The following is a 25,896-nucleotide window of genomic DNA, read 5'->3' as shown; positions in this document are numbered from 1 at the left end:
CATCCCTCCCTCCCCCATCCCTCCCCATCTCTCTCTGAGATATTCAGTTTATGTTAACAGTGGTGCAGTCCTAATCTGACACACTTGAACAGAACATCCGTCTGAGCCTTTTCACTAAACACCAAGAGTCCTACTATTTATCCTCATCATCAGACAATACAAACACCAATAAAATAGACCATCTGATTGAATTTCATTCATTGTAGACACTCACAAATTTGGAATGCTCAGTGCTTGCCACTTCATTGTACAGGTAGCCTACACAAGGACAATCCACCACATCACTACTGTCAGCAGATCATTAATTATATTTCCATGGAGTAGACAGCAGAGGTATAATGTATGTTTTACATAGAAACAGAATGGCTAGAACAGACAGGGTTCTTTATTAGCGCTAGTCCTGCATTGCCAGCCCATTGTCCCTCTCTGTGCCATCCTTTTCCATAATCGCCGCTCTGTATGAATCACCAGCATGTGACGGGGAAGAGACAGTCCTAGCCAATGATTACCCACAGTCTTTATGACTGCCGTGACACCGCCCCCCCCGGAGATACTTATTACAGGTCTTTATCATGGGGGTGTATCTGTAGGCCACTGAGGAGCCCTTAGAGAGAGCAGCAGAGGCTGTCAACATGAGACAGCCTGGGGACCGTGTGTGTGAGCACGCGCGTGTCAATGTCCTGTGGCAAGACACAGAGAGAGAGCGAGACAGAGAGAGGGAAAGAGAAACAGAGAGAGATCAATGTGTCCTATCTGATTGCGATCACATATTGTTTACCCAGCGGGTTCATCACAGGGCACAGGTCGCTGGATGAGTTGGAGCTCGGTCAAAGAACAAAGTCAACATGACCGGCCAGCTAAGCGTCACCAGACAGACATAAACACACCCACACTCTGTCGAAGGCACACATCATGTTGAAAGATCGAATCCCAGCAGCCACAACAGAGAAAGCCTTCCAAGTAATCCCTAGCAGACCATACTGTCAACCAATTAGATTCATATTCTGGGGGTTGTCATGGCGAATAGATGTTCCGGAATGTTCCGAGGGCCTGCTTGTTTGTTGGAGGTTGTCGTTTTCCTAAAGGACTTCTGGACTGGACAGCCAATGTGACTCGGCTTTCGTCTCCATCAAGACGTTGAATCAACTTTACTGTCGGCTACACCGGAGCTCTTCAAATATATTCACAAATTCTCTCAAATGTATCTAAGTACATTTAAAACCGATATTAAAATAGAGATTCATACATGTTGACATTTCACGGATTCTAATAAAATGTAACGTTTTTCGAGTTAAACTGTAGTTGAGTGAATGATTACTGTGGAGTATGAATGGAGTTCAGGCCATGAAACTGTGTGTATACTCATTTAGAAAGGCTGACCTAATCAGATAAGAGGAAATTGCCTAGGATCAAATAGCAGGGTCAGGCCCAGAACAGAAGATGGACGAGGTGTAATTCTGACATCTGGCTAAACAAAGAGAGAAGCATGGACATTCCACAGGCTAAAGGAGGGAAACTCATTGGGGTCATAAAGTCTATAGCTGGGGAGGTGACGCCTACACGAGGGGGGTTGACCAAAAGGAGGGAAGAGTATAAGATGCTTTGTGAACTTTCTAAATGTATGCACTCAGCTGACTGTCTCCTTGGTATTAAACACTTAAAACTTCTCTTGAGCTTTTGGTCTCAATTCCTTATTGCAAAGAGGTTGTTGGACAGATTCACAGATGAGAAAAGGGCTCGAAAACCACATCCGCCACACTAAAACCCACAGATATTGCATGTCTGTGAACTTAACACACTCTAGCAATCTCTATAAAAACATGCTTCTCTTCTCATTCATCAACTTGTCTGGCTGGCACACAGAAATTACGTAAGAAATACATTTCAGCTCTTAAATGTCCTGATTTGCGCAACATGAATAATCCCTGACTGTCCAGTAGCATGGCCTTACACTTGCGATGGCCCTGTCGCAAGGCACCACCAGCACCCCTGTAGCCTACCACTACCCTGGGCTGTAATCTATCATGGGAGACGGCCCTGGATGGCTGCCATGGTGATGGCTATCGGGTGTGAGTTACGTAAGGAGATTTACAGCCGGCGCCCCTGATATAACAGCGCAACGTTATTATGAGGAGGAGGCCGGGTGCTGTTCTGCTGACGGTGTGACCCGTGTTGCTAGGTACGCTGGGCGGTGTAGTATTATTATCATCCTGTGATTGATGGAAATGAACCAGCGTGCATTACATCACACACAGCTCTTCATCTGACAGGGACTTTCCCCGTCGCTTTCATCCAGAAGCATCTTTCTTCTTCTGCATTTCTATCCCTCTCTTGCCCTTTATAAATTCTCTCCACCTCTTCTCTGTTCTTCCTCATTTGATTCTCCCAAGAGATGACTTTCTCTTGCCTGTCTCCCTGAGTCCCCACCTCCCTTCACCGTCTGTAACCCTATCATTCTTTCTCCCTATGGCATATCTATTAATCTCTCCCTATGGCATAACTATTTACCCTATGGTACTCCCGATCACGGCCAGTTGTGATACAGCCCGGGATTGAACCAAGGTCTGTAGTGACGCCTCTGGCACTACGCTGCGCCATTCGGGAGCCTACATGTACCGGGTAGGCTTTGCCTGGCTACCCAGACTCCTTTCTCCGTTCAAATGCTATGCTACGTTCACTGATGTTTGTTTTTGGATATTACCATAGTCTGGATATTACAATACTCCCCAACCCTTCACCGAATATGAACACATTCGAGCGATCCGATTGGTCCCAGAAACCAATGGGTTGGGCCAGAGACAGAACACACGGGGTGAAGCGGCGTTTTCGAAGTACAAAATTGGATTTGATACTTTGATTGGTTATAGACGATCCAATCGTTGACCAATTTGTTTTCACCACAAACAACTTTAAATACGCCAGATTCAGACTAAAATCTGTCGCGAGTGAGGAGTCAGGCTAGGATAGGCTACCACTGATTGTCATATATTGTGGCTTAACCGACGTGGGCTTGTATGTAACATACATCCCGGATTCTCATAGTTGAGCAGAGTGTACAGACTGACTCATTGTAGAAAACCACAGGAAGTCTTCAAGTGCTCTTGAGATTGACAATATAACAATGGCACTCTACAGTGTCTGTTCAAGTCCAGCTTCAATCCCTTCCAAAAGGGGACATATTCCTAGAACAATCACAGCCATAGTGGCTTTTAAGAGCATCCATGTCTTGTCCAACAAGAGAAGAGTGTCACACAACACTCCAGTCATTTGACTGTCAGATGAGGATTATTGAGGCATAGTTATTCCACTAGCCTCTTCTCCTCAAAGTGTAAAGCTACAATATTTGGTTACGGTGATTGACAGCACATTCGTGTGGCTCTCACTTCTATTATGGCAGATCATTTGTTCCTAGTCAATAGGCTCCTCTGCCAGTACTGTTTGGACACAGATGACGGCATAATAATAACTGATGGAAACACAGAGAGTGAAATGTCAGATGGTGACATTTCCATATGCTGACCACCACACAAACATACAGTACCAGTCATTCAAGGATTTTTCTTTATTTTTTAAAACTATTTTCTACATTGTAGAACCAAAAGCAGTGTTAAACAAAACAGAATATATTTTATATTTCTTCAAATAGCCACCATTTGCCTTGATGACAGCTTTGCACACACGCTCTTGGCACTCTCAACCAGCTTTAAAAAATATTTAACCTTTATTTAACTAGGCAAGTCAGTTAAGAACAAATTCTTATTTATAATGACAGCCTCGGAACAGTGGGTTAACTGCCTTGTTCAGGGGCAGAACAACAGATTTTTACCTTGTCGGCTCAGGGATTTGATCTAGCAACCTTTCAGTTACTGGTCCAGCGCTCTAACCAGTAGGCTACCTGCTGCCCCAGGTAGCCGAGGAATGATTTTCCAACAGTCTTGAAGGAGTTCCCACATATACTGAGCACTCAACCCAAACCATTGGCGTGGAAATCCTCACACAGGAACACTCAAAGTCAATCTTAAATGAATCATTGTCTATTTGTCAGCGCGCTGAAGAGGTTCCAACCAACACAATGCACCATAGTACACGCTGCACAATGCACCATAGTACACACGTCTGTCAGAAAACTCTTCGGGGCAGTTCCAACAGTTGTCTTTGCATTATTTAGCATAATTAATTCATCATTAGCGTTTTGTTTCATTCATGTGACTGACCAATACTGTTTCATAACAGACAAACAGATGTGACAGACCAACACCTCACGAGGCTTCTTTCTCTCTAAGCTGAGACCTTGAAACGGAGATATATTTAGTTTGTTCTCAAAACATGGTCGTTCGCTCTCAAAACAATGTCTGGGCGTACTGCCAAATTGCAGCTGCTGATAGGTGTGATTTGAACAGTCAACCACTTGCATGAAGACAGACATCGGTTTACAGAACAGCACATGAAGAGAACACACAAATGAGTTAAGAATATTATTAGTTATAAGAATAGCACAAACATTAAAATGTCCCTTACAGCATCTCGATTGGGTTGAGGTCGGGGGAATGTGGAGGCCAGGTCATCTGATGCACCTCTCCATCACTCTCCTTGGTCAAATAGCGCTTACACAGCCTGGAGGTGTGTTTTGGGTCATTGTCCTGTTGAAAAACAGATGATTGTCCCACTAAGCGCAAACCAGATGGGATGGCGTATCGCTGCAAAATGTTGTGGTGGCCATTCTGGCTTGAATTCTAAATATATCACAGACAGTGTCACCAGCAAAGCACCATCACATCTACTCCTCCATGCGTCACGGAGGGAACCACACACGCAGAGATCATCCATTCACCTACTCTGCGTCTCACAAAGATGAGGCGGTTGGAACCAAAAATCTCAAATTTGGACTCAAGTCCAAAAGACAGATTTCCAAAGGTTTAATATCCATTGCTTATGTTTCTCTGCACAATCAAGTCTCTTCTTATTATTAGTGTCCTTTAGTAATGGTTTCTTTTCAGCAATTTGACCATGAAGGCCTGATTCACCCAGTCTCCTCTGAACAGTTGACATTGAGATCTGTTACTTGAACTCTGTGAAGCATTTATTTGGTCTGCAATTTCTGAGGCTGGTAACTCGAATGAACTTATCCTCTGCAGCAGAGGTAACACTCGGTCTTCCTTTCCTGTGGTGGTCCTCATGAGAGCCAGTTTCATCATAGCGCTTGATGGTTTGTGCGACTGCACTTGAATAAACTTTAAAAGTTCTTGAAATTTTCCAGATTGACTGACCTTCATGTCTTAAAGTAATGATGGCTGTCCTATCTCTTGGCTTATTTAAGCTGTTCTTGCCATAATATGGACTTGGTCTTTTACCAAATAGGGCTATTTTCTGCATACCACCCCTCTACCTTGGCAAAACACAACTGATCGGCTCCAACGCAATAAGGAAAGATATTCCTCAAAGTAACTTTTAACAAGGCACACCTGTTAATTGAAATGTGTTCCAGGTGACTACCTCATGAATCTGGTTGATATAACGCCAAGAGTGTGCAAAAGTTATCATCAAGGCGAATGTTGATTTGTTTAACACTTTTTTTTGGTTACTACATGATTCCATATCTGTCATTTAATAGTTTATGACTTTACTATTATTCTACAATGTGGAAAATATAAAAAAAGAAAGAAAAATGAGTAAGTGTGTCCAAGCTTTTGACTGGCACTGTAATGTTGTTTAACCTCCAGAGATGTAGAAACGTCGTTTTTAACCACAGGATGAAGACAGGCCCGCTCATACAAAGAGCTGCGTTATACGGAACACCACAAACCTCAGAGGTATTAAACAGTAAACATGATCCGTAACAGACAAACGGTGGCACTTCAAAAATAACCGACGACAACACACACATTACCTTCCATTAATATGTCTTTACCTAGTACCCATTGTGGACTGAGAGTCATTTTAGTGTAGAAGAAAAAGACAGAGTGGAAGAAAACGAGACAGAAAAGCAGCAACACAGTCAGTGTCACTTCAGAACAATCAATCTACAAAAGCTGTAAGAGAATCTGCTAGAAGCTTATAGCCACAGAAATGTGATTTCCTCAATAGCCTACTTACACTGAACACCACTATCTAAACAAGGCTCCTAGGCCACCAGTATAAATAACGTTAAGCCTCTGGCTGGCCTTACCAAAACAACAACTCTCTGTCCCATTTAGGCTGGGTTTCTGTACAGCACTTTGTGACATCGGCTGATGTAAAAAGGGCTTTATAAATATATTTGATTGATTGAAGACATTTTGGTTGAATGCATTCAGTTGTGCAGCTGATTAGGTATCCTTTTCCTTTCATTTCTTCGTCCCTCACCCACTAAACCCCATTCTCCCACGTCTGCTGTTGCTGAGCCCAGGGAGAGAGGGAGCATATGGGAGACCGGGTCAAGGGTCAAACAGGGAGTGGTGTGAAATAGGGCGCACAGTCCTCAGTGATCAACTGCTCGTTTTGAGACTGGTCATGGGGTATTTGTGTGATTGGAGCAGGGTTTGGGGGACCGATGGTGCTACCGTGGCAACAGGCTCCCAGCAACAGCAGCCCCACCTATCGCCCACTCCTCCCCGAGGCTGGGTATCCATCAAGATCAGGTGGGTCGGTTACACCTTTTAACCTCTGACCTTTAACTTAAAACACTTGACAGGTCGACAGTGATCAATGTCGGTAACGATGGTGACAGTGTCCCTGACATGGATCTAATCAGCTTCTTGCCAGACTATGCTGTAAGGACAGAGTAGCCTGCGTTATACCAAACAAACAAATTGTTTTTTTCTCCATTGAATTCCAGTCCGCGTCGACTTCAGCGTCTGGACATTGTCACTGCTTTTTGGCATAAATGTTATTAGTGTTGAAGCGTGGAGCACTGCTCAGTGTAGCCTGGAGGAGCTGTCTGAATGGATTAAACTAACAGGCTTAACACAGCCTACCGATAGACAGCTCTACCTACTGCCTAGCTCACTGGACTGACTACAGATCACACTACTACAAACAGGAGACGATGGCATAGAGAGATGGAGGAAATCGCTACACAGTGGAGAGAGAGAGACAGAGAGGGAGGGGGGGAGAGAGGAGAGAGGAGAGAGAGAGAGAGAGAGAGAGAGAGAGAGAGAGAGAGAGAGAGAGAGAGAGAGAGAGAGAGAGAGAGAGAGAGAGAGAGAGAGAGAGAGAGAGAGAGAGAGAGAGAGAGAGAGAGAGAGAGAGAGAGAGAGACAGAGAGAGAGACAGAGAGAGAGACAGAGAGAGAGGGGAGACAGAGAGAGAGGAGGGGGGAGGAGAGAGAGAGACAGAGAGACGGGGGGGTGTAGGAGGGGGGGGGGGGAGAGAGATAGATAGAGAAAGAAAAACTCATACGAGAGAGAAGAGAGTGGGAAGAAGAAATAATTCAATGTGTGACCATTAAAAGCTATGGAGGACATTTAGCTTCCCCTCTCCTTTGTCTAGAGAAAACCCCTTGGTCACATGACCAGAGAACAGAAGGTGTTTGCCACAATGTTGACCTATTAATATGAATTAGCATAAGTGTTAGGCTATGGGTTTATGTTATCAGATTCCTACATGGCCATTAGCATATGTCAACAAGGGCGTGCGTCAGCGCTGGCCTGTGTCATCATTAGCATATGCCAGTGTTGTATTAGCATTATCCAAGGGCTGCATTGTGCTGACTTCCAGACTGGCCCCTGGAGGACAGATGGCCAAGGACAGCAGTAAAGCCCATCAAATCCCTTTGTGAGGCTCCTTCACTGGGCTTTCTGACACTCCCTGTCCCACCTCAGCCCAGTTTAGCTCGTCCCTACAGGCCTACATTCCTTTATCAACGTGTAGGTCATATCACCAGAAACACTAGTACACCCCTGCTCTCCAGGGACACGTATAGAGTTCTAGAGACAGACACGAGTAAATATGTGCATGTATTAGGCAACATAGTTTATGAATGGGGTTGAATTACTTAAGATTTCACTTAGACAACCTTTTTCCCTTCTTTTTTTAAACCTTTATTTAACTTCGCAAGTCAGTTAAGAACAATGACGGCCTTCCGGGGAACATTGGCGGTAACCACTGAACCACTGCCTTGTTCAGGGGCAGAACGACAGATTTGTACCTTGTAAGCTCAGAGATTCGATCCAACAACCTTTCGGTTACTGGCCCAACGCTCTAACCACTAGGCTACCTGCCATCATCTTAATCTGTCAGTGTCAAATATGGCATACATGATCCTATAGGTAATAACATGATAATATGCAGTGAATAGAAGTGGGAAGACACTTGTCCATGTGCAAATTGAGTGTGACTGGGAGAAAGATTAGTGTGGGAGAGTTAGGATTAATAGACAGGTGTGAGGAGTCTGAGGTATGACAGAGGGAGACGGGGAGGAAGGATGAATGGACAGGGATAAAAGATAGGGGAGAAAGAGGAGGTCTGGGACCCTGGAGCCGATGGAGAGACTCTCCCCTTTCCACACCCCTTCCAAAGAGACCGGATCGACTACAAATGAACATTCTCACCTGACGGAGTACATAGCATCATTGCAGGATTGCTTACTGAAAGCCGAACCTAAACATCTGTTGTTAATCTGTTGTGTACTGGTACAGGCTGTATCTTAAGTGTGTTTGTCGGTAAGACTACTTCATTTCATATTTATGGATGCTTTCCTGGATGTCTTTCCCATCAGTGGGGGGTTAGAGTGAGGGGTGCGAGGTGAGGAAGGGGTGAGGAGAGGGGAGGCTCACAAGGAAGGAGCACGGACCTAATAGCTTTCCCTCTACAGCTGGTGCCAACCCTGCCTCCCAGAATAGCACACACCCCTTCTCACTTTTCAGCGCCCCCCCCCCCCCGGACCACAATGCACCTGGTCCTAGAATACAGGGAATAAACAACACATTGGTGGCGGGCCTCTGTAAGAGTGGAACTATTTCTGTCGCTCTAGTCACCAGCCAGGATATATATAAACCACTTCAAGACTCTGACAAGTCAGTGAGTGAGACTTCTATTATAGTGCCTCCATTAAAGCGATACTTTGGGATTTTGGCAATGGAGCCTTTTATCTACCTCCCAAGAATCAGATGCACTTGTAACATGCTAGCTGTTCCCATAGACTTCCAGTCATTGTGCTAACGCTAGTTATCATTGGATCGCAAAAGTACCTCTTAACTTCCTTTATACTGGACACAGAGACACAACAATGGTATCCATGAGTTAATCTGACTATGGGATAGTAGATAAAGGGCTTCATAGCCAAAATCCCAAACTATCTCTTTAATAGGCGTGACACCCACTTCAACTCTCCTCCACTTTGGAAATGTTTCATCTCTGAAGGACAAGAATGGAGGTCAAAGCCAACGAAAAGTGTGGTACTACCATGCTCACTGAATGTAAAAATACTACACACACCTAGGGAAATAGATGGCATCCACTGGGTAAGTTACACCCCCCACCCCCACACACACACACACACACACAGCAGCCACGCATGCATTCAAATCCAGAGGAAGTCTGGCCCGGGTGCCTAGAACAATGGGCCTGGGGAAACTGGCCTAGTGCCGCACAAAGGGACTGGGAGGGGGATGGAAGGAGGGGAATCATAGCCACATTCATAGCCCAATATAAGAAAGGCCGAGCCTGAGCCTAATGTGGATCAGACCGAAACCAGCCCAGACCTAACCAGCCACTGTAAAACAGGATACAAGTCAGACGTGGGCTGCTATAGCGACAGATAAGAAAGAACAAGCCCATAGCGAGTGGCGACATGTTGATGTCAATGATATCCATCACGGCCATCTGAGGAGTGTCGTGGGGGAGGAGAGTGATGGGCGACCGAGCAGCCTAATCTGAATTGCATATTAATGTCAGTGTGGGATGTTCAGTTGTTCACTGGGGCAGATGACAAAGCCCTGGGGAGAGATTGGGATGCTGAGGAGGGGGAAAGAGGCGAGGGAGAGGGGGAGGAGATAACGGTCTACAAATGGCTCCTGTAATGGATTCTACTAGACCTTTTCCCGCCGTGTCTGTGGATAAACAGCGCTACGTTAACGGACCTCCACAACAGCACACGGTCAACTACTAGAAGATCAACGGAGAAAATGTTGTAGCAGACTACCATACTCCTCAAACACACAACCTAATCACAGAGACGTGTAGACACACTGTACCATAATGCCCAAGTACAGGTATAGTACTTCCTGAGAGACTTCGCTGAGTAGTAGTAGTATGTAGGAATAAGAACAGTAAAGTTGACAGATGGTGGCGTCTCAACTAATGTCTGGAGACAGATTTGGCAAATCCCCTAAAGAAACTAAAACTCGGTCCCACAATGCTTTGTGAGTCACCACACCAGAGACACAGTCTCTGAATGATCAAAATCCACAGCAACACTGGCATCATCAATGTCCACTCTTCTACCGAATCACTCCGACACGCCATCTCTTTCTCTCACCCTGTCCTTTCCTCTCCTTTCCTAACAGCTGATGGCTCAACTCCTCCGACTGTTAACTTGTGCCCCAGTTTCACACAGACACACAGGCAGATGCTCAGAGGGTTGGGGTGATCAGTGTGAGGGCAGCAGACGGAGGCATAAGGGATCAGTGTGGTGGATGCTCAGCCGTGTCACATCTGAGGATCAACGACACGCCACAGCCTGAGAGCAACACACACACTGGCAACAAATGGTTCCGATGCAGACCTAACCACAAGCAGATAAAGAGAAACATGAACTTAATCACAGAGACAACACACACACACACACACACATTTATAGAGACGAGACAGGAACATCCCACAGTGTCATAAACGAATCCTCACAGAATCAAACGATTAGCGACAAAATAACACCCTGACAGCACTCTTTGACTGTCCTAACATCCTGCCCCCATAGAGAGGCTAAATGTGTCTGATTAAACACGCAACTAAAGGAATCCTGAATCCTCCCATTCTAGAGTCTTGTGCTTGGAAAGTACTAGAAGAGCTGTTTCCCGAAGGACAAAGGATTCAAATCAGAAGCGATCACAGCTCACTCACTTCAGGTAAGGCTGTTCCATGAACACACACACAGACCGTCAAGTATACATATGCAACAACAGTATGACGCGACCACACGGTAACACTGTCTACTCATCCAACAGAACCACATGTGCAAAGCTCTCAATGTCAAAGAAAGCTCCCTTTCCTATAGAAGTATTATGTCACAGAGGAAAGGTTCATATTCAACAGGAGAATAAGAGTCGGAATCTGCCGGGTAATTCAATATGAACAGGCTGCAAACAAATTAAAAACATGCTGCAACACCAGAGCACTGCAATTTGGCAGTGTTCCAGCGACTCTGAACGCAGCCCAGTTGGCCCCTGAACGCAGCCCAGTTGGCCCCTGAACGCAGCCCAGTGGGGGGCTGGCAAAGGATCGATGGAGGGTCTCTACTTTGTGCTTAGGGGGCTGTGCACTTTGTTCAGTCACTGATGCAAAACTGAAGGGGGCGACCCTGAAATCAATACTGGACCTGAGAGCTTGCAATTGCACTGAACAAACACACAGCCTCACTAAACAGAGAAAGGACCTGGGTCCAAAGCTGATTGAACCTTGAATATGTGCGGATGTAGAATTTCAGCTCTTCTTGACGGAGGACGGGTTAATGGGGGGTGTTAACTATTTTATTATTCAAATAACAATGATTGTCCTTAGTAGCAGCCTTTGTAAACAAAAACATCATAAAAGCCTCCAATGTTCTGCACTGAAACACCAGCCTCATGAGAAGTGTTGGCGTTTTATCGTTGAAATGACAACATTATAGCCATTGCTTTCTCACTCTCTCTTTAGTCCACACAATCAGCAAGGACAGGTCTGACAAACAAGTGGCGAAATGTCCCCAATACCTTTAACCCAGTTTACCAGAGACTACAATAATGTAAACAAGGTGATGTCAGGCTGCAACTGTAGCCATTGTCCTAATGATGTTGTTTTTAAACACAGCACATCATTTATGACCTTCAGACTGTAAACTTTGTTCCAAATAAATTATATGCACTGATAATGTCACTAACATTCATGTGTATTAGTTTAAATTGAAATCGTCCGTTTAAAGAAAAAGTTGTTTTTGTATAGTTACCTCATAGGGAAAAGGTTAATTTCAACAAGTAAGTAATCTTACCGGCTAATTCGTCCGGTTCCAGCCCAGTTTCGGTGTCTATTCCGCATATCGCAAAGTAGTGAGCGAAGCGGCAGGGCGCCGCTCCAGACGCCGCGTTGGTCCCACTCATCTTGGAACACAGATCAGTGTCCTCCCGTTCCTAGTACTCCAACCGAGACATCTACATAGCGATAATTAATCTGGTTTTAAAACTATCCTTTAGTCTTTGTAAATGGCAGAATAATACTGCTCCGACGCAAGATTAAATTAGTTTCCTCTTCGTCAAATATATATATTTAAATTGATTGAAATATCGAAGAGAACACTTGCTGGTTCTCGGTCGCACAGACAGTACTGATCGAACCGAACGGGATGAGCTCGGAGTGTGTGAGTGCTTGCTTCCATGCCTCGCGAGGGTGGAGGCTCGACGCGTGGCAGGGCGGGACATTCAAATCAAATCTGATGCATACATTAGGTGGATAATGTGCACTGTATGTTGTCTACATGTTAATCAATATTCTGCAGGCTGTTTCATTTTCTCAGAATTGATTAAGGTTAATTCAATTATTTATAATGGACATTATCTCATGAGATGGGCCTAACATACAGTATTAAGCCTGTTATTTCCCCAATATTCCTATCCCATGCAACAAACACAATGGACTTCCTCAGGTTAATGACTGGCGAGGTGAGGTTAATGACCATGAGAGTTTTAGCACTGTGCTGGGAAGGGCCTTTTCCTCCACAGCCCAGTGCCTCTCCTCTGACACCTGCGCAGCTGAGATCAAAACACACACAGCTCGTTTACAGCCAGTCAGAGGACAGTGTGATATTTTGACCCCTTGCTGAGAACCTGTCTTCCTGTCACAGAGTCTGAGAAATGAAAGGGGAGAACAGGGAGAATAGAAGAGAAAGGCTACCATTACATTGGCTGAATACTGGCTGGATTTGAACCCTACGATCCCCCAGGCAAGGTCCGCCATGTACAGAATCCTGTAGCCTATTAAGAAAAAAAACTGGGGTTGAGGAAAACAGAAACAAAAGCAAGCTGACATCAAGTATGTAAGTTTAGGACTTTTCAACTCGTGAAGAGATATTTTATTATAAACTGGGTGGATTGAGCCCTGAATGTTGATGGGCTGAGCCCTGAATGTTGATGGGCTGAATGTTGATGGGCTGTTATATCAGACCGTATATCACAAGTATGACAAAAAGTTATTTGTACTGCTCTAATTACTTTGGTAACGAGTTTATAATTGCAATAAGGCACCTCGGGGGTTTGTGGTATATGGCCAATTTTGTGGCTCCTGAATGGCGCAGCGGTCTAAGGCACTGCATCTCAGTGCTAGAGGAGTCACTACAGACACCCTGGTTCAAATCCATGCTGTAAGAATTTGTTCTTAAATGACTTGCCTAGTTAAATAAAGGATTTTTATTTTATATACCACAGCTAAGAGCTGTTCTTAGGCATAACACAACGCGGGCCATATACCACACACCCTCATGCCTTATATATTCTAGACATTCTCAACAGGCCTCCACCACCCTTGGTCCTTGTAGGCAGCAGTTTCCGCTTGGCTTTCTTCAATAAATGCACAATAAGTGTTGTGTAGAAACAGAAAACATGACTGAAGATCTGTTATCTGTTCTGATCCACTCACCTATGTGAGTCTCTCAAGTCTCAACACATAGGAGAAGGGAGAAGCATTGCACAAGCGAGTGACTGAAATGAAAGGAACATTAACATTGTACTTTGCTTCCCTCTGGTGGCGTAACTGTGTGTGTCTCAAATGTGGTCTTTGGCTGGTGGTGAAGGGTAAATAACACTACAATTCTCTTCCTTGGATGCTGTGTAGTCTTGAGAGGACAGGTACCAACAAAAACGTATTTTTATATTAGTTCAGTGCCATAAAAACACAGTAAACATCAGAGGTGAAATAAAACGGTACAATATCAAAACGGACAAAAACTGAAAAACAAAAATGGCATTTCGACCAAATGTTTAAGACGAAGTATAAAACCAGTGACCTGTAAAGTACACACCATTCCACAATACCCAAAACATTAGCAGTAGTTGAATTTAACTATAAGCAACATCTACTGCCACAGATAACTATAAACCCAGTGCAAGGAACCACATCAAACAAAGTGACAATGGCTTCAAATATTATTTGATGACTGATATCTAGGATTCATTTTATCACCAGTGTTAAAAAAAAAAACATGTTACAATTGACACATTTCTTTGTGTATGAGACAGCAGAATCGCATAAAACAATAAGCTCAGTCTGGTTTCTCCCCTTTAGCTTTGGTTCTGGCTGCAATAAAACAAATAGTCAATCAAAAAAGACTGTAAACAAACATTATACTATGTACAATACCATCACTATGATGATTCCATCACTGTGACGCTCTAACAATGTAGGCAAACAATACTATAAGAGTACGAGTAGCCGAACACCAATCACCCTCAGGTGTCAAGAGTAACAGTAACACATAGTATATAAAACATACGTCTGACAGTTTCAACCACAGCTAACCGAACCTATTATAGGGAGAGAAATCAGATGTCTATTCATTTAAAAACAGATAAAAACATGTAGAAAAGTAAACTGCATAATGTAGCCTAAATATGGCTGTCTGTAATGTTAAGTTTTTTTTTTAAAGAACAGCATATGAGTAATGTCATGTTTGAGGTAAAAGTATTATCTTTGCCAGTTGCCATCAACTACTGTTCCCGTCTCGTGTATCCTGTCAGGGCCGACTGATATGCTTACAAATCTCCTGACCACCGCTCGTTCCATTCGCCGACAGGAGAGCTATGGTGACTGGCCATTGGCTCAACTCTTCTCCCTTGGCTGGAGGATGAATGGTAACCACGATGGGGGCTTGCATTCTGAGAGGAACCTGGATGGTGACCGTGAGGGAGGCTTGCATTCTGAGAGGAACCTGGATGGTGACCGTGAGGGAGGCTTGCATTCTGAGAGGTACCTAAGAGGCAAGCATAAGAAAGCAGGTGATAAATATTCACATTAGCACTGTAGGAAGTAGCCGTCCCCCCAGCAAGTGGCTTTCCAAGTGGAGATGAAGGATCAGTAAGGCAACTTTTCAGTTCAAAAGTCTATTCAATGTACACAGGATCCTGGGAACACTGCCTCAGCATATACTTAAAAACGTGGCTAGAACATATTCCAACCCAGTCAAATAAAATGGAATTATCAATTACATATGGTAATGAATTAAGTCCCATTCTGTGAGAGTTTCAAAATACACCTGTCTGTCCACCAAATTTTCCTTAGGTCATATTGAACCAGGCTCACAGGCCTGTGTACATAATACACTTGAGTTCACTACCCAGCTCCTATAAATAACATAATATCCTTTCATCTAGATGATTCCCAATCAGAACACAACATGAAACGGTCTACGTCTGACACTTTTCTAAAAGTAAAAATACATATTCAACTCTGTTTGAAATACTGGGAAATCATTGGTGCAATTGTAAAAGTAGCCTACCACGTGAGGCTGGCATAGCCTGCGACGTACCTTCAGTTTCATTGGGCCTCTTCCTCTGCTTCTCTGACCACTTGTAACCAACTCCAGTTTTTCTTGCTGTAACCAGAAGAACTTGTCAATAACTGGAAATCCAATCAAATGCATCGAAATATTGACTTGTCGTGTGTTATTCTGTGTGGTTGTTTTGAATTCCAATGCTAGCTATACATATTACACAACAACTTAGAGGGAATACATGCAATTTTCTTTTGCCAGTGGCTTGTGATTGGTGTCCTTACCCAAGTGTTTGGAGTCTTTTGGAGGTTCATGATGGAGAGACTTTGTCAAATGCTTTGCCTGAACAATGCTCTTCTTCATCAAAATGGCAGCAGGCTCCTGCATTTCCCGCTTCATTTTGAAGCTCTTTTCACATGCAGCGCTTGGTTCAGGCTTCAGCTCCCCTACATCTTGCTGCTTCTCTTCCCTAAGAGGGGACTGTTCCTTCAGATTCTGGCAGTTCACAGAAGCATCTTCCTCTTCATCGTCAGAAGGCTGTGCATCTTCCGGGTCTGTGTAAGATCTGTTGAACATTACGTGATTTTCATATTCACAGGGATTGAAGTAGTGCACGTTCATTGGATCCAAAGGAAAGCTGACATTACGCTTGGGTTTCGGCAGAGAATCGACACGTTTTAGAATGGGTCGAATGATCCTGGTCTCCGAGCTGCACCTGGGACTGGCCTGTGGACCTCCCACTTCCTCTGGAGGACACCCTGATCGTCTACGAGTCCGGGGGGTTGGAGTCGGGACAAAGCTGCTCTCCCAATCTGAGAACACCTGCTGCCTCGCAGTAACTTTTGCCCCAAAATGTCCATTGCCATGTTGCTGTGATATCCTAGCCGGATTAGAGCAAGCATGACTACCTGGGCTATAACCATTGGGACTGGCAGGCTTGATACAAGGTTTGGGCTTGTGTGCCACTCTTGCAGGTTTGTTCAGCATTTGTGATTCAGGTGAAGCACTGGGAGATGTCTCTTCTCTGTTCTCTCTCTTATTCCCATCCTTTGAAACCTCTAGAGTTCTTAGAAGCTTCAGAATCCTTGGCAGCTTTGGCTTGCGGGGCAGCGAGTCGCGCTCACGCTCGCTTTTTGACAACTTTCCTGTCCCATTCCTATTCAACACCTTCGGAATCTTTGACAATATCTGTTGGGATGTCAAGTCGCTCTCTGCCTTACGTTTTAGTTTCTTGCACGAGTCAGGATTCTTAGAGACCATTACCCCTAAACTCAGAGGGTCTCCTCTATCCTCCACCCTCTTCTGCCTTGGTGGTGAACCTTTCCTGACAAGATGTTTGGGTAAGGACAGCTTTTTCAATCTGACTTTTAGGGGTTGAATTTTTTGCTTGTGTTTCACACCGTTCCTCTGCCTCTCTTTGACAACAGGAGACACCGACATTGCAGGGGAGTGGTGTCTGCTAGTTTTGTATGTGGTTTTAGTCTTTGGCCTTTTGGGGACTTCCTCAGTATGTGTTGAGGGTGAGCCATTTGTGGAAGGCTTTTTGCAGATGTTTAGGGAGAGTTTGAGAGGATCAGTGGTAGATGAGGATCCCAGCACATGGAGGGTTTTCACCCCAGGGCACGGCTGTGACTTCTTACTGCCTCTGTCACTCTCGCTTTCCACCAACTGGCACTGGAACTCTTTGGAGTTCCTGCTTTCAGTTTTAGTTGAATTTCTCCGCTTCTGTGACGTCTTGTCCCTAGATTGACTGGCCTCACCCAGTTGTTCCATTGAAAGTCTCCCCTTCTTGCCTCTACTTTGATTGTCCTCACTCTCTTTCTCAGTTGAATGTCTCCTCTTCGGTGGCTTATTGTCCCTGGATTGACTGCCCTCACGCTCTTTCTCGGTTGATGATCCCCGCTTCTTGTCTTTGCATCGACTTTCATCGCTCTCAGTCAAATGTCTCCTCTTGTGTGACGCATGTGGCTTCTTGTCCCTGCGTTGATTATTCAAAGTTGCCTTCACCCCAGAGCTCTTAGGGGGTTGGGATGGTGACTGTCCCCTCTCTGCTCTCCCATGGCGTTTCTTGGGCTTTTTTCTGTCAGATGATGTTGGATGGAGGGTTTCCTCCTTTTCCATTTTTTCTTTGACTTTTTTCTTTGAGTTGCAGGTTTTGTATTGAGTTACAAAGTCAGCAACTTTGTCATACTTCTCTGCAGGTGAACCACAGTCCTCTACAGGTGAACACCACTTGTCTGCTATGATGTTAGCTCTTAACTTAGAGGGGTTTTCAAACTTGGGAATTGGTAATGTACTCGTCCTACAGTCTTGGTCCTTCTCTTGCGGCATTTCCCTATCCTCAGAACCAGGACTGACTTTGCTTTGGGTAGTATGTTCTTTGGCTGACTCACAGGGTGCTTTGGCATCAGTTTCAGGCTCTGTCCTTTTAACATTAGAAGCATGAGCCTCAATCTGAGCATGTTGTTCACTAGGGTTCTCCTCTGTCTCCTGATCTGAATCCTCAATTGTATCTGACCAGAAAAAAAAGTCAGTGATCGGTATGACACCTGTACATTGCTGCATTTCTCCCTCTGTCTTATTGTCACAGGATTGATTGTCATCACCCTCTTCTTCAGTAGATTGTATCTGCTTCTTGTCCCTGCATTGATTGTCCCCAGTCGCCTTCCCCCCAGAGTCCTTAGGGACCTCTTCTGTCTCCTGATCTGAATTGTCGCTTGTATCTAACAGGGTAAAGCATTGAGCGATTGTTAAGCATCTTGAACCTTGCTGCAGTCCTTTCTCCCTCTGACAACTGGTGCATAGGCCACTTTCAAACCCATTGTCAGTTTCAATAATACAAGGACAGTAGCAGGACTTATCTAAGCTGCCACTTTCTATATTCTCTGGTTGCTTTGTCTTTGTCTCGTCTTTGTCTTCAGAGCATGGTTCATGGGACCCGAGTTGGAGGTCAGAGCCATTTTCGATCTGGCAAAACAGTCTCATGGCATCCTCAGATGTCAGGACGGTCAAATGCATTGGGGAAAGGGGGTCTGTGTCCGAGTCGGTTGTGAGGTCTGCATTTGTTGGGCAGTTCGAGTGTGTTGTGAGGTCTGCGCTTGGTGCCTCTGTTTCAGCAAGCAGTTTCAAAGCATCCTCTGGTGTGAGGACGGTCAAAATCATTGGGGAAAGGGGTTCGGTCTCCGAGTCTGCATCTGTTGGGAGGTCTGTGTCTGTTGATGAGTCTGCAACCATCATGAGGTCTATGTTTGTTTTGAGGTCTGAGTCTGTTGCTTCAACAGGTTGTCGTGCAGGAAATTCCACAGTCTCCATCTTGCTGTGGAAGATGTCATCCATTTTGACTCCCCCAACAACTTTGGAACTCTCCTCTGCTTTATCTGGTATGAACCAGAGAGACCAAGCTCTTCCAGATTCTTTGTCAATGTCATTCAGCTTCTCGTTGACATTTAACCAGGATGACCTGTAACCCACTTGGGAAGAGCTGTCAACATGCGCTTGAATGGGAAACTTCTCGACCACTTCCCCCAGTGATATACCACTGACTGCAAAGAGAACCACTGCTTCCTCATCCTCTGCGGCCCAGGCAGACACATCTCGCATGATTTCCTTATCCCTTCTATCTTTTAAAGCTTCTACCAGGTTAGAGGTTTCCCCGCCCCAATACTGCTCCAATATGGCTTCTAGACAACCATCCTTTGCCTCTGTGATTGTTGCTGCCTTCTCCCGATAACTAACCAGTTGCTGCAGCGCACGTAACTTGAACTGAACTTCAGCAATTGTGGACAAAACAAGAGATCTCTCATCTGCGCCGTTGGAGCTAACTTCCACGATTGTCTGGGTACCTCCGGTGCGTACAATATCAGTTGCCTGAGGGATGGTGTGGACAAATGGTGAAGGTGAACTCTTGTCTGTCTGTGTGATGACCTGAAGGACCTCATCATTGTCCTCTCCAGTAGATGCCAGTGAACTTGTTGCAGATGCATCTACAGGCTTATCATACTCCATAAAACTCTCAACTTGAACCGGCTCATTTCGGACAGAGAGAGAACTTGCATCATCTTTAGCTCTTTCCCACAGGTTTTCCACTTGTTGTTCGTTGATGGACCAGGCCCGTAAAATCTTAAATGGCAGCTCATTGCCTGTATTCTCTGTCTCTATTGGCTCTGGGGACTGCTGTGGACCCATTGGAGGGACAATAGCCACAGGGGGCGGAGTGGTGGCGACTGCCGTCAGGGTCATGCACCTGGGGGTGGACTTAATCTCCAGCCGTATAGTGGAGTCCTCAGGACTAAACCTCTCAAGGGGCCTCGCCTGGTTGTCTTTGGTGTTACTATGTAGGTGCCTTTTGCCTGCTTGTAAAATATCCATCTTCTCTGTGCTGAATTGTTGTGCCTGGGAGGGGTCTTGTGTTGAGTTGTTCCCATTTACAGGTCCATTTTTAGATCTTAAAACACTGTGGAGCCAGTCCTGTATTTCATTGAGTGAGATCTTATGTTTATGAGGAGGTTTTTCCTGAAGTGTCTCAGTGAGAGGTTTGGGAGGAGAGGGATCATATTGCTGGTCAGTGGTGACAGAGGTCTGGGTGTGGGAAACAAGAGCAACATTGCCAGGAAGATGATCTGTTTTTTGTGTTATAGCTTGGGAAGGAACACTAGGTCCTAGTATACCATGGCTGGCTGCTTTGGAATGGGCCCTCGAACGTCCACTAGACTGACCCCTGGAACCACCCCGAGAACGTCCACTAGACTGACCCCTGGGACCACCCCGAGAACGTCCACTAGACCGACCCCTGGAACCATCCCAAGAACATACACTAGAACCACCCCTAGAATTTCCACAGGAACCACCCCTAGAACGTCCCCTTGAGCATTCAGTAAAATGTCCCCTTGAATGTACATGGCAATGTCCTCTAGCATGTCCATTGGAATGGGTGGGATCGAACATCTGCCATTTGCTTTCCAAGTAATGGAGATTGTTATGATTCACTCCACGACCAACCAGATAATCCTGGTCGGTGTTATGGTGATGGGAAATATCCTCATGCCCTCTTTCGACGTTGAGTGGGGGTAAAAAGTCATTGCTGGGGAAGTGGGGTTCATGGTTAGCCCACGTTACTGTTCTCTCTCCACTGCAGTGTAAGGTTACATTAGGAGGTGCCGGTTCTCTCAAGGGTCCATAGAGATTGGGCCTATCCCTTATGTTCTGACTTCTGTGATGGTCCTGATGATACAGAAGAGGCGGCTGGGTCTCTTGTGTCCGATGTCCACGGAAGTCCATCTGGGAGTTTTGTTGATGGGAGTTGTAGTGGGCCCGCACGGCGGCTTCATCCTCACGGTTCAGCCACTGGTGTTCCCTTGCCTGTTGGGTGAGGTACTGTCTTTCTCCAGCTGGGGGATCACTTTCCCAGTGAGCCATACTATGGCAGCTGTATCCATCACCGTCGCTCCATTCTCTTGATCTGGCATTTTCACAAGCGTTATACATGTTGTGTCAGCTCTATCTGTCCCAGCACATTGAGCCGAGTAGCATTTCAAGCATTATGGGGCACCATCCTCAAAAGTTGAATTGAAGAGTTTAATTCTAGAGAGAAAAAAGAAGAGAGAAACAGTTGTGAAAACTCTGCAATGGTTATCCATCAAACAAGGTGTTGATTGTTCTACCATACACTGCATCTCTGAAACATGTCTAGGACATGTGACTGCCAGTTCAGACATTATGGGTTGAAATTTAGAGAGCTGCGCACAATTCACAACCAACTGACACCATCAACATTGTACACACTCATATTAGGAGGAGCCTGTGCCCCACAAATAGCAGCCTGGGGCAGAAGGAGAGTTCCACCTCAGGTCAAGTTGACCCTCCACATCTATTTGGTGTATAATAGGGCATTGTTGATATCCAATGCCCTTTCTCAGGATTAAACCTGAGGAATCAATATTCTGACAATTGACCACACAACAACTGTCTCCAACCTTGAGGTGATGCAACCTTGAAGTGAATGTTAAACAGTTAACATAACAACAGAGGCTTCATTCCTAGCTATGTAGACAACTTCCCTCGAGTCACACCAGGTTTTAAACTACTGGCCCATTGTTTTTTTATTTGACCTTTATAGGCAAGTCAGTTAAGGACAAATTCTTATTTACAATGAGAGTCTACCCCAGCCAAATCCGAATGACACTGGGCCAATTGTGCGCCGCCTTATGCTACTCCCAATCACGGCTGGATGTGATGCAGGCCGGACTCGAACCAGGTACTGAGATACAGTGTCTTAGACCACTTCACCATCCGGGAGCCCAATCTCAGGTTGGACCAGAGTGGAATACTACAGTCACGATTAATTAAGCCAGCTAACTTCAATAAGCAACCAGATACAACTATTGATTTTCTGGTTCATAAAAAAAAAAAGAAAAAAAAGAAGCTAAACTTAGATATGGGTTTTCGTTTGTCGACCATGCCCATTTCAAGCGTAGCTTTCTAAAAAATAAAGTTAAATCATATTTAGGCAAGTTAGCTGACTAACTCATTTTTTCCTGCTTTGTAGTGTAACCCTCTGGGCTGCACAGGAAAAAAGAATACATTCTAATCAAAGTTTATTGGTCACGTACACAGTTTAGATTGTTATAGCGGGTGCAGCGAAATGCTTGTTACGAGCTCCTGAGAATGCAGTAAAATGTCAAACAAGTATTTAAAAAACGACAACATAAAATCATGTCGTAATGAATCCAATTAACAACCCAAACAGGACTGTAACAGCAGTCTAAATGTAATCTATATGTATATATACACACCGGATGAATTTACACAAGATATAATAAGAATTCAATATTAGAGCGAGCTATGGCAAGAATACATTATATTTGCCTTTTAGCAGACACTCTTATGCAGAGAGACTTAGGGTTAACATAAATTAGGGTTAACTGCTTTGCTCAAGGGACAGATTTTTCTGTGATTCAAACCAGCGACCTTTCAGTTACTGGCCCAACACTCCTGACTACCTGCTACCCCAGCATATAAATAAGTGTGTATTGTTTGATTCTAGCTTAAAATATACTTCTTGATGTTACCATATCTTATTGATTACTTTGGATGTATAAGGAAGGTTGGGGTCAATGAAGGGGGTAATAGGAACATGGTGTATGGAACGTTAATGAGAGAGACGAGTGCCGTAAACTATTGATTACTTTGGATGTATAAGGAAGGTTGGGGTCAATGAAGGGGGTAATAGGAACATGGTGTATGGAACGTTAATGAGAGAGACGAGTGCCGTAAACTATTGATTACTTTGGATGTATAAGGAAGGTTGGGGTCAATGAAGGGGGTAATAGGAACATGGTGTATGGAACGTTAATGAGAGAGACGAGTGCCGTAAACCATTGTTGAATATCAACGCTCCTAAGGAGAACGGCAAAGGAAAACAATCTGGTTTTAGTTACTGATAAAAGACAGGACAGAAAGGAGCGAGGAATTCGGCCCGAGGTCAAATAAACAGATGAAGTGAGAAGAAACAGTCTTTTCCCACACACATATCCTTCCACGCCCACAAAGGTTCTAGCATCAGGCAGGGCCATGATGACACCAGTGAGAGGAACCAATTAAGTTCCTGCCTAGCAACAGAGATGTATTGGCTGTCTAGATGTGCAAGGAGTTGACTCCGCCTAGTAGGAGGGTATAAACACTTGCGGCTTGTGTAATCATACCTGGTCTTTTGCAGCTGTTTGACCCAGTGGGTGATTAAACTTGCTTTGAGCTTTTTCTAGTCTTCCGTTTGAGTTTTTAGTCTGTTTGTTCAGAACCTAACAGTATAAACAGTGTAACTAAAATGTGATGTAAAGTGGTAGAGATGTTAGAATGAGCCATATCGAGAATTGATATAGGTGAGAATTGCCTGTTAATTGAATGATTAGAATATTCCGCCCTGAAACATATAATTGTATGGAATTGATTACAATGTATAAAATCATAATCAATAAATGTGTAGTCCTAGTCAGAATTAGGGTAAAACAATATGTCTTTATTGTATTTTAAACACAGACTGTCCGAGTTGGTGCCGAACTGACTAGAGATTTGGGAGCGAACGGGGAGTACGTCTCAAGGACAAGGTCACTATCTCTGTCGGCTGGGTAGTGAGACAGACAGTGTGTGTGTAGCAGGACATGTGTGTGCGTATGTTTGTGTGTATGTGTGTGCGTATGTGTGGGCGTGAGAAGTTAGTATAAAATGAATTATTTTGTATTCTTGACTTTGGAACGTTCCTGTGAATAAACCTTTTTGACTATTTTAGCTGGGCCTCCGTCTGTTTCATTCCACCAGGATCTTACACATTCTGGTCTGCAGACTGAGAGTAATATAATTAAATTGGGTTATGTACCTGGAGAACATAATTCTCTTATGAAGAATACAGTATTTAAATACACAAGGTGAAACGGGAAGTGTCCAGTGGTTTAATGTTTCTATAAAATGGGACAACAGCATTGGTTGTGTGTGTGTGTGTGTTAGTGTGTGTGTTTTGTGTGAGTGAGCATCACTTGGTAGATGGTTAGTGATGGCTGCTCAACAGTCTGATAGCCTGGCGATAGGCCTGAAAAAAAGGACATGGCGCATTTCCATTGACTTTTTACCCAAAAGGCTCTAACTTTTCTCTATCCGTCTACCCAAGATGGCACCCGTGTCTCGCTGGGCCTCCAGTGAACCTGCTCCGACTTAGAGCCAAGGTTAGGCCACTTGTACTTTCCAGCCAGCATTTACATAACACTGGCTTAATGAGAACATGGGTGTACACCTTCTCACAGAGCAACTGTCTTAATTATGTAGAGGTTGTTGATTCTTGTTGAAGTACTCACTCAAAACACACTTTCCCTAGTATACCATCAGGATGTATACACTAGTGTAACACTGGTGTTACAGTAAAGAAAAACATTGAGGACAATAACATTAGTAGTCATAAGCAGGAAACACTAATTGGAACCGTGAGAGGGACTGACCAATGAGGGATGAGGTAATCCAGTGGTGTGGAGTCACAGGGGGTTAGGATGTAGAGGAGAAACTGGGTTTCCTGTCTACGGTAGGTATAAAGGCCATCAGCTCTGGAGAGGAGAACCTTGAGACTGACAGGCCAACCATTCTGCATATTCCATCATATTGTTCCACCATGCCATGCAGCCAGTAGGATGCTTTTTTAAAACATGAATGACAAGATGGAGCCGAAGAACATGGCTGATGTTTTACATTCTCCCAACCAATTGTACAATTTTGTCATTTTTGGAACTTATTTTTTAAACCTTATTGTGTACATAACATTGCTGCTACCGTCTAATATGACCGAAAATAACCAAGTACTGGAAGAAACGTTTTCCTTTAACGAGTCCGACGATAAGGATATCCTGCATTAACCTGTTACTCCTACCCCCTACTTTTTCGAACATTCTGTTAAAAATCGCGCAACATTTCAGCACCCTGCTACTCATGCCAGGAATATAGTATATGCATATGATTAGTATGTGTGGATAGAAAACACTCAGACGTTTATAAAACTGGTTAAATCACAGCTGTGACTATAACAGAACGTGTGTTTAATCGAAAAGTGCAGGTAAATCTGATCACTGAAAATGGGAAAATATATCCATGCGCCACTTCAACCCATTGTTAAACGTGAACCACATTAAATGGGGCCGAGGTTGCAATACCTACAGCTTCCACACGATGTCAACACTCTTGTCATTTGCCTACGATTTGTTTCTTGGTCAAACAGACACGAGGCAACGCAGTTCTTCCGGTCTCCGACCGGATATTTTGGTTGAGATTTACCCGGACATTATTTCCAGACGTACAGCTATAGAATATACATTGCCTCGTGATCAATTTGATCGCTTATTAACGTTTAATAATACCTAAAGTTGCATTACAAAAGTATTTCGAAGTGTTTTGTGAAAGTTTATCGTCGACTTTTTAAAAAAAATTGATCACACAGTCTTCATAGATCGATATCTAGGCTATATATGGACCGATTTAATTTAAAAAAAAAAGACCCAATAGTGATGTTTATGGGACATCTAGGAGTGCCAACAAAGAAGATGGTCAAAGGTAATGAATGTTTTATATTTTATTTGTGCGTTTTGTGTAGCGCCGACTGTGCTAATTATTTTGTTTACGTCCCCTGTGGGTCTTTTGGAGTATTACATGCTATCAGATAATAGCTTCTCATGCTTTCGCCGAAAAGCATTTTAAAAACCTGACTTGTTGCCTGG

At 44.3% G+C, this 25,896-nt stretch overlaps 2 protein-coding genes across 12 annotated transcripts in view; both read right to left on the bottom strand.

Moving 5' to 3' along the window:
* LOC118392565 (DENN domain-containing protein 5B-like) overlaps positions 1 to 13,863 on the bottom strand; it is a 79,602-nt gene extending 65,739 nt beyond the window's left edge. For all 7 annotated transcript variants that reach the window (XM_052460210.1, XM_052460212.1, XM_052460211.1 and 4 more), the window contains exon 1: positions 12,161 to 13,863. In XM_052460210.1, coding sequence (XP_052316170.1) covers positions 12,161 to 12,269 — 109 coding nt within the window. In that variant the 5' untranslated portion in view covers positions 12,270 to 13,863. The remainder of the gene's footprint in view (positions 1 to 12,160) is intronic.
* A 147-nt stretch (positions 13,864 to 14,010) lies between these two features.
* Positions 14,011 to 25,896, bottom strand: part of LOC118392374 (uncharacterized) — a 34,744-nt gene continuing 22,858 nt past the window's right edge. For all 5 annotated transcript variants that reach the window (XM_035784314.2, XM_035784313.2, XM_052460208.1 and 2 more), the window contains exons 2-4: positions 15,934 to 21,229; positions 15,686 to 15,751; positions 14,011 to 15,130 (exon numbers count right to left, since the gene is read on the bottom strand). In XM_035784314.2, the coding sequence (XP_035640207.1) occupies positions 14,913 to 15,130; positions 15,686 to 15,751; positions 15,934 to 21,133 (5,484 nt within the window). In that variant the 5' untranslated portion in view covers positions 21,134 to 21,229 and the 3' untranslated portion in view covers positions 14,011 to 14,912. The remainder of the gene's footprint in view (positions 15,131 to 15,685; positions 15,752 to 15,933; positions 21,230 to 25,896) is intronic.

The sequence above is a fragment of the Oncorhynchus keta genome, chromosome 13, assembly GCF_023373465.1.
Source record: "Oncorhynchus keta strain PuntledgeMale-10-30-2019 chromosome 13, Oket_V2, whole genome shotgun sequence".
NCBI lineage: Eukaryota > Metazoa > Chordata > Actinopteri > Salmoniformes > Salmonidae > Oncorhynchus > Oncorhynchus keta.
The sequence above is the reverse complement of the archived record's forward strand: the minus strand, read 5'-3'. Positions and strand labels throughout refer to the sequence as shown.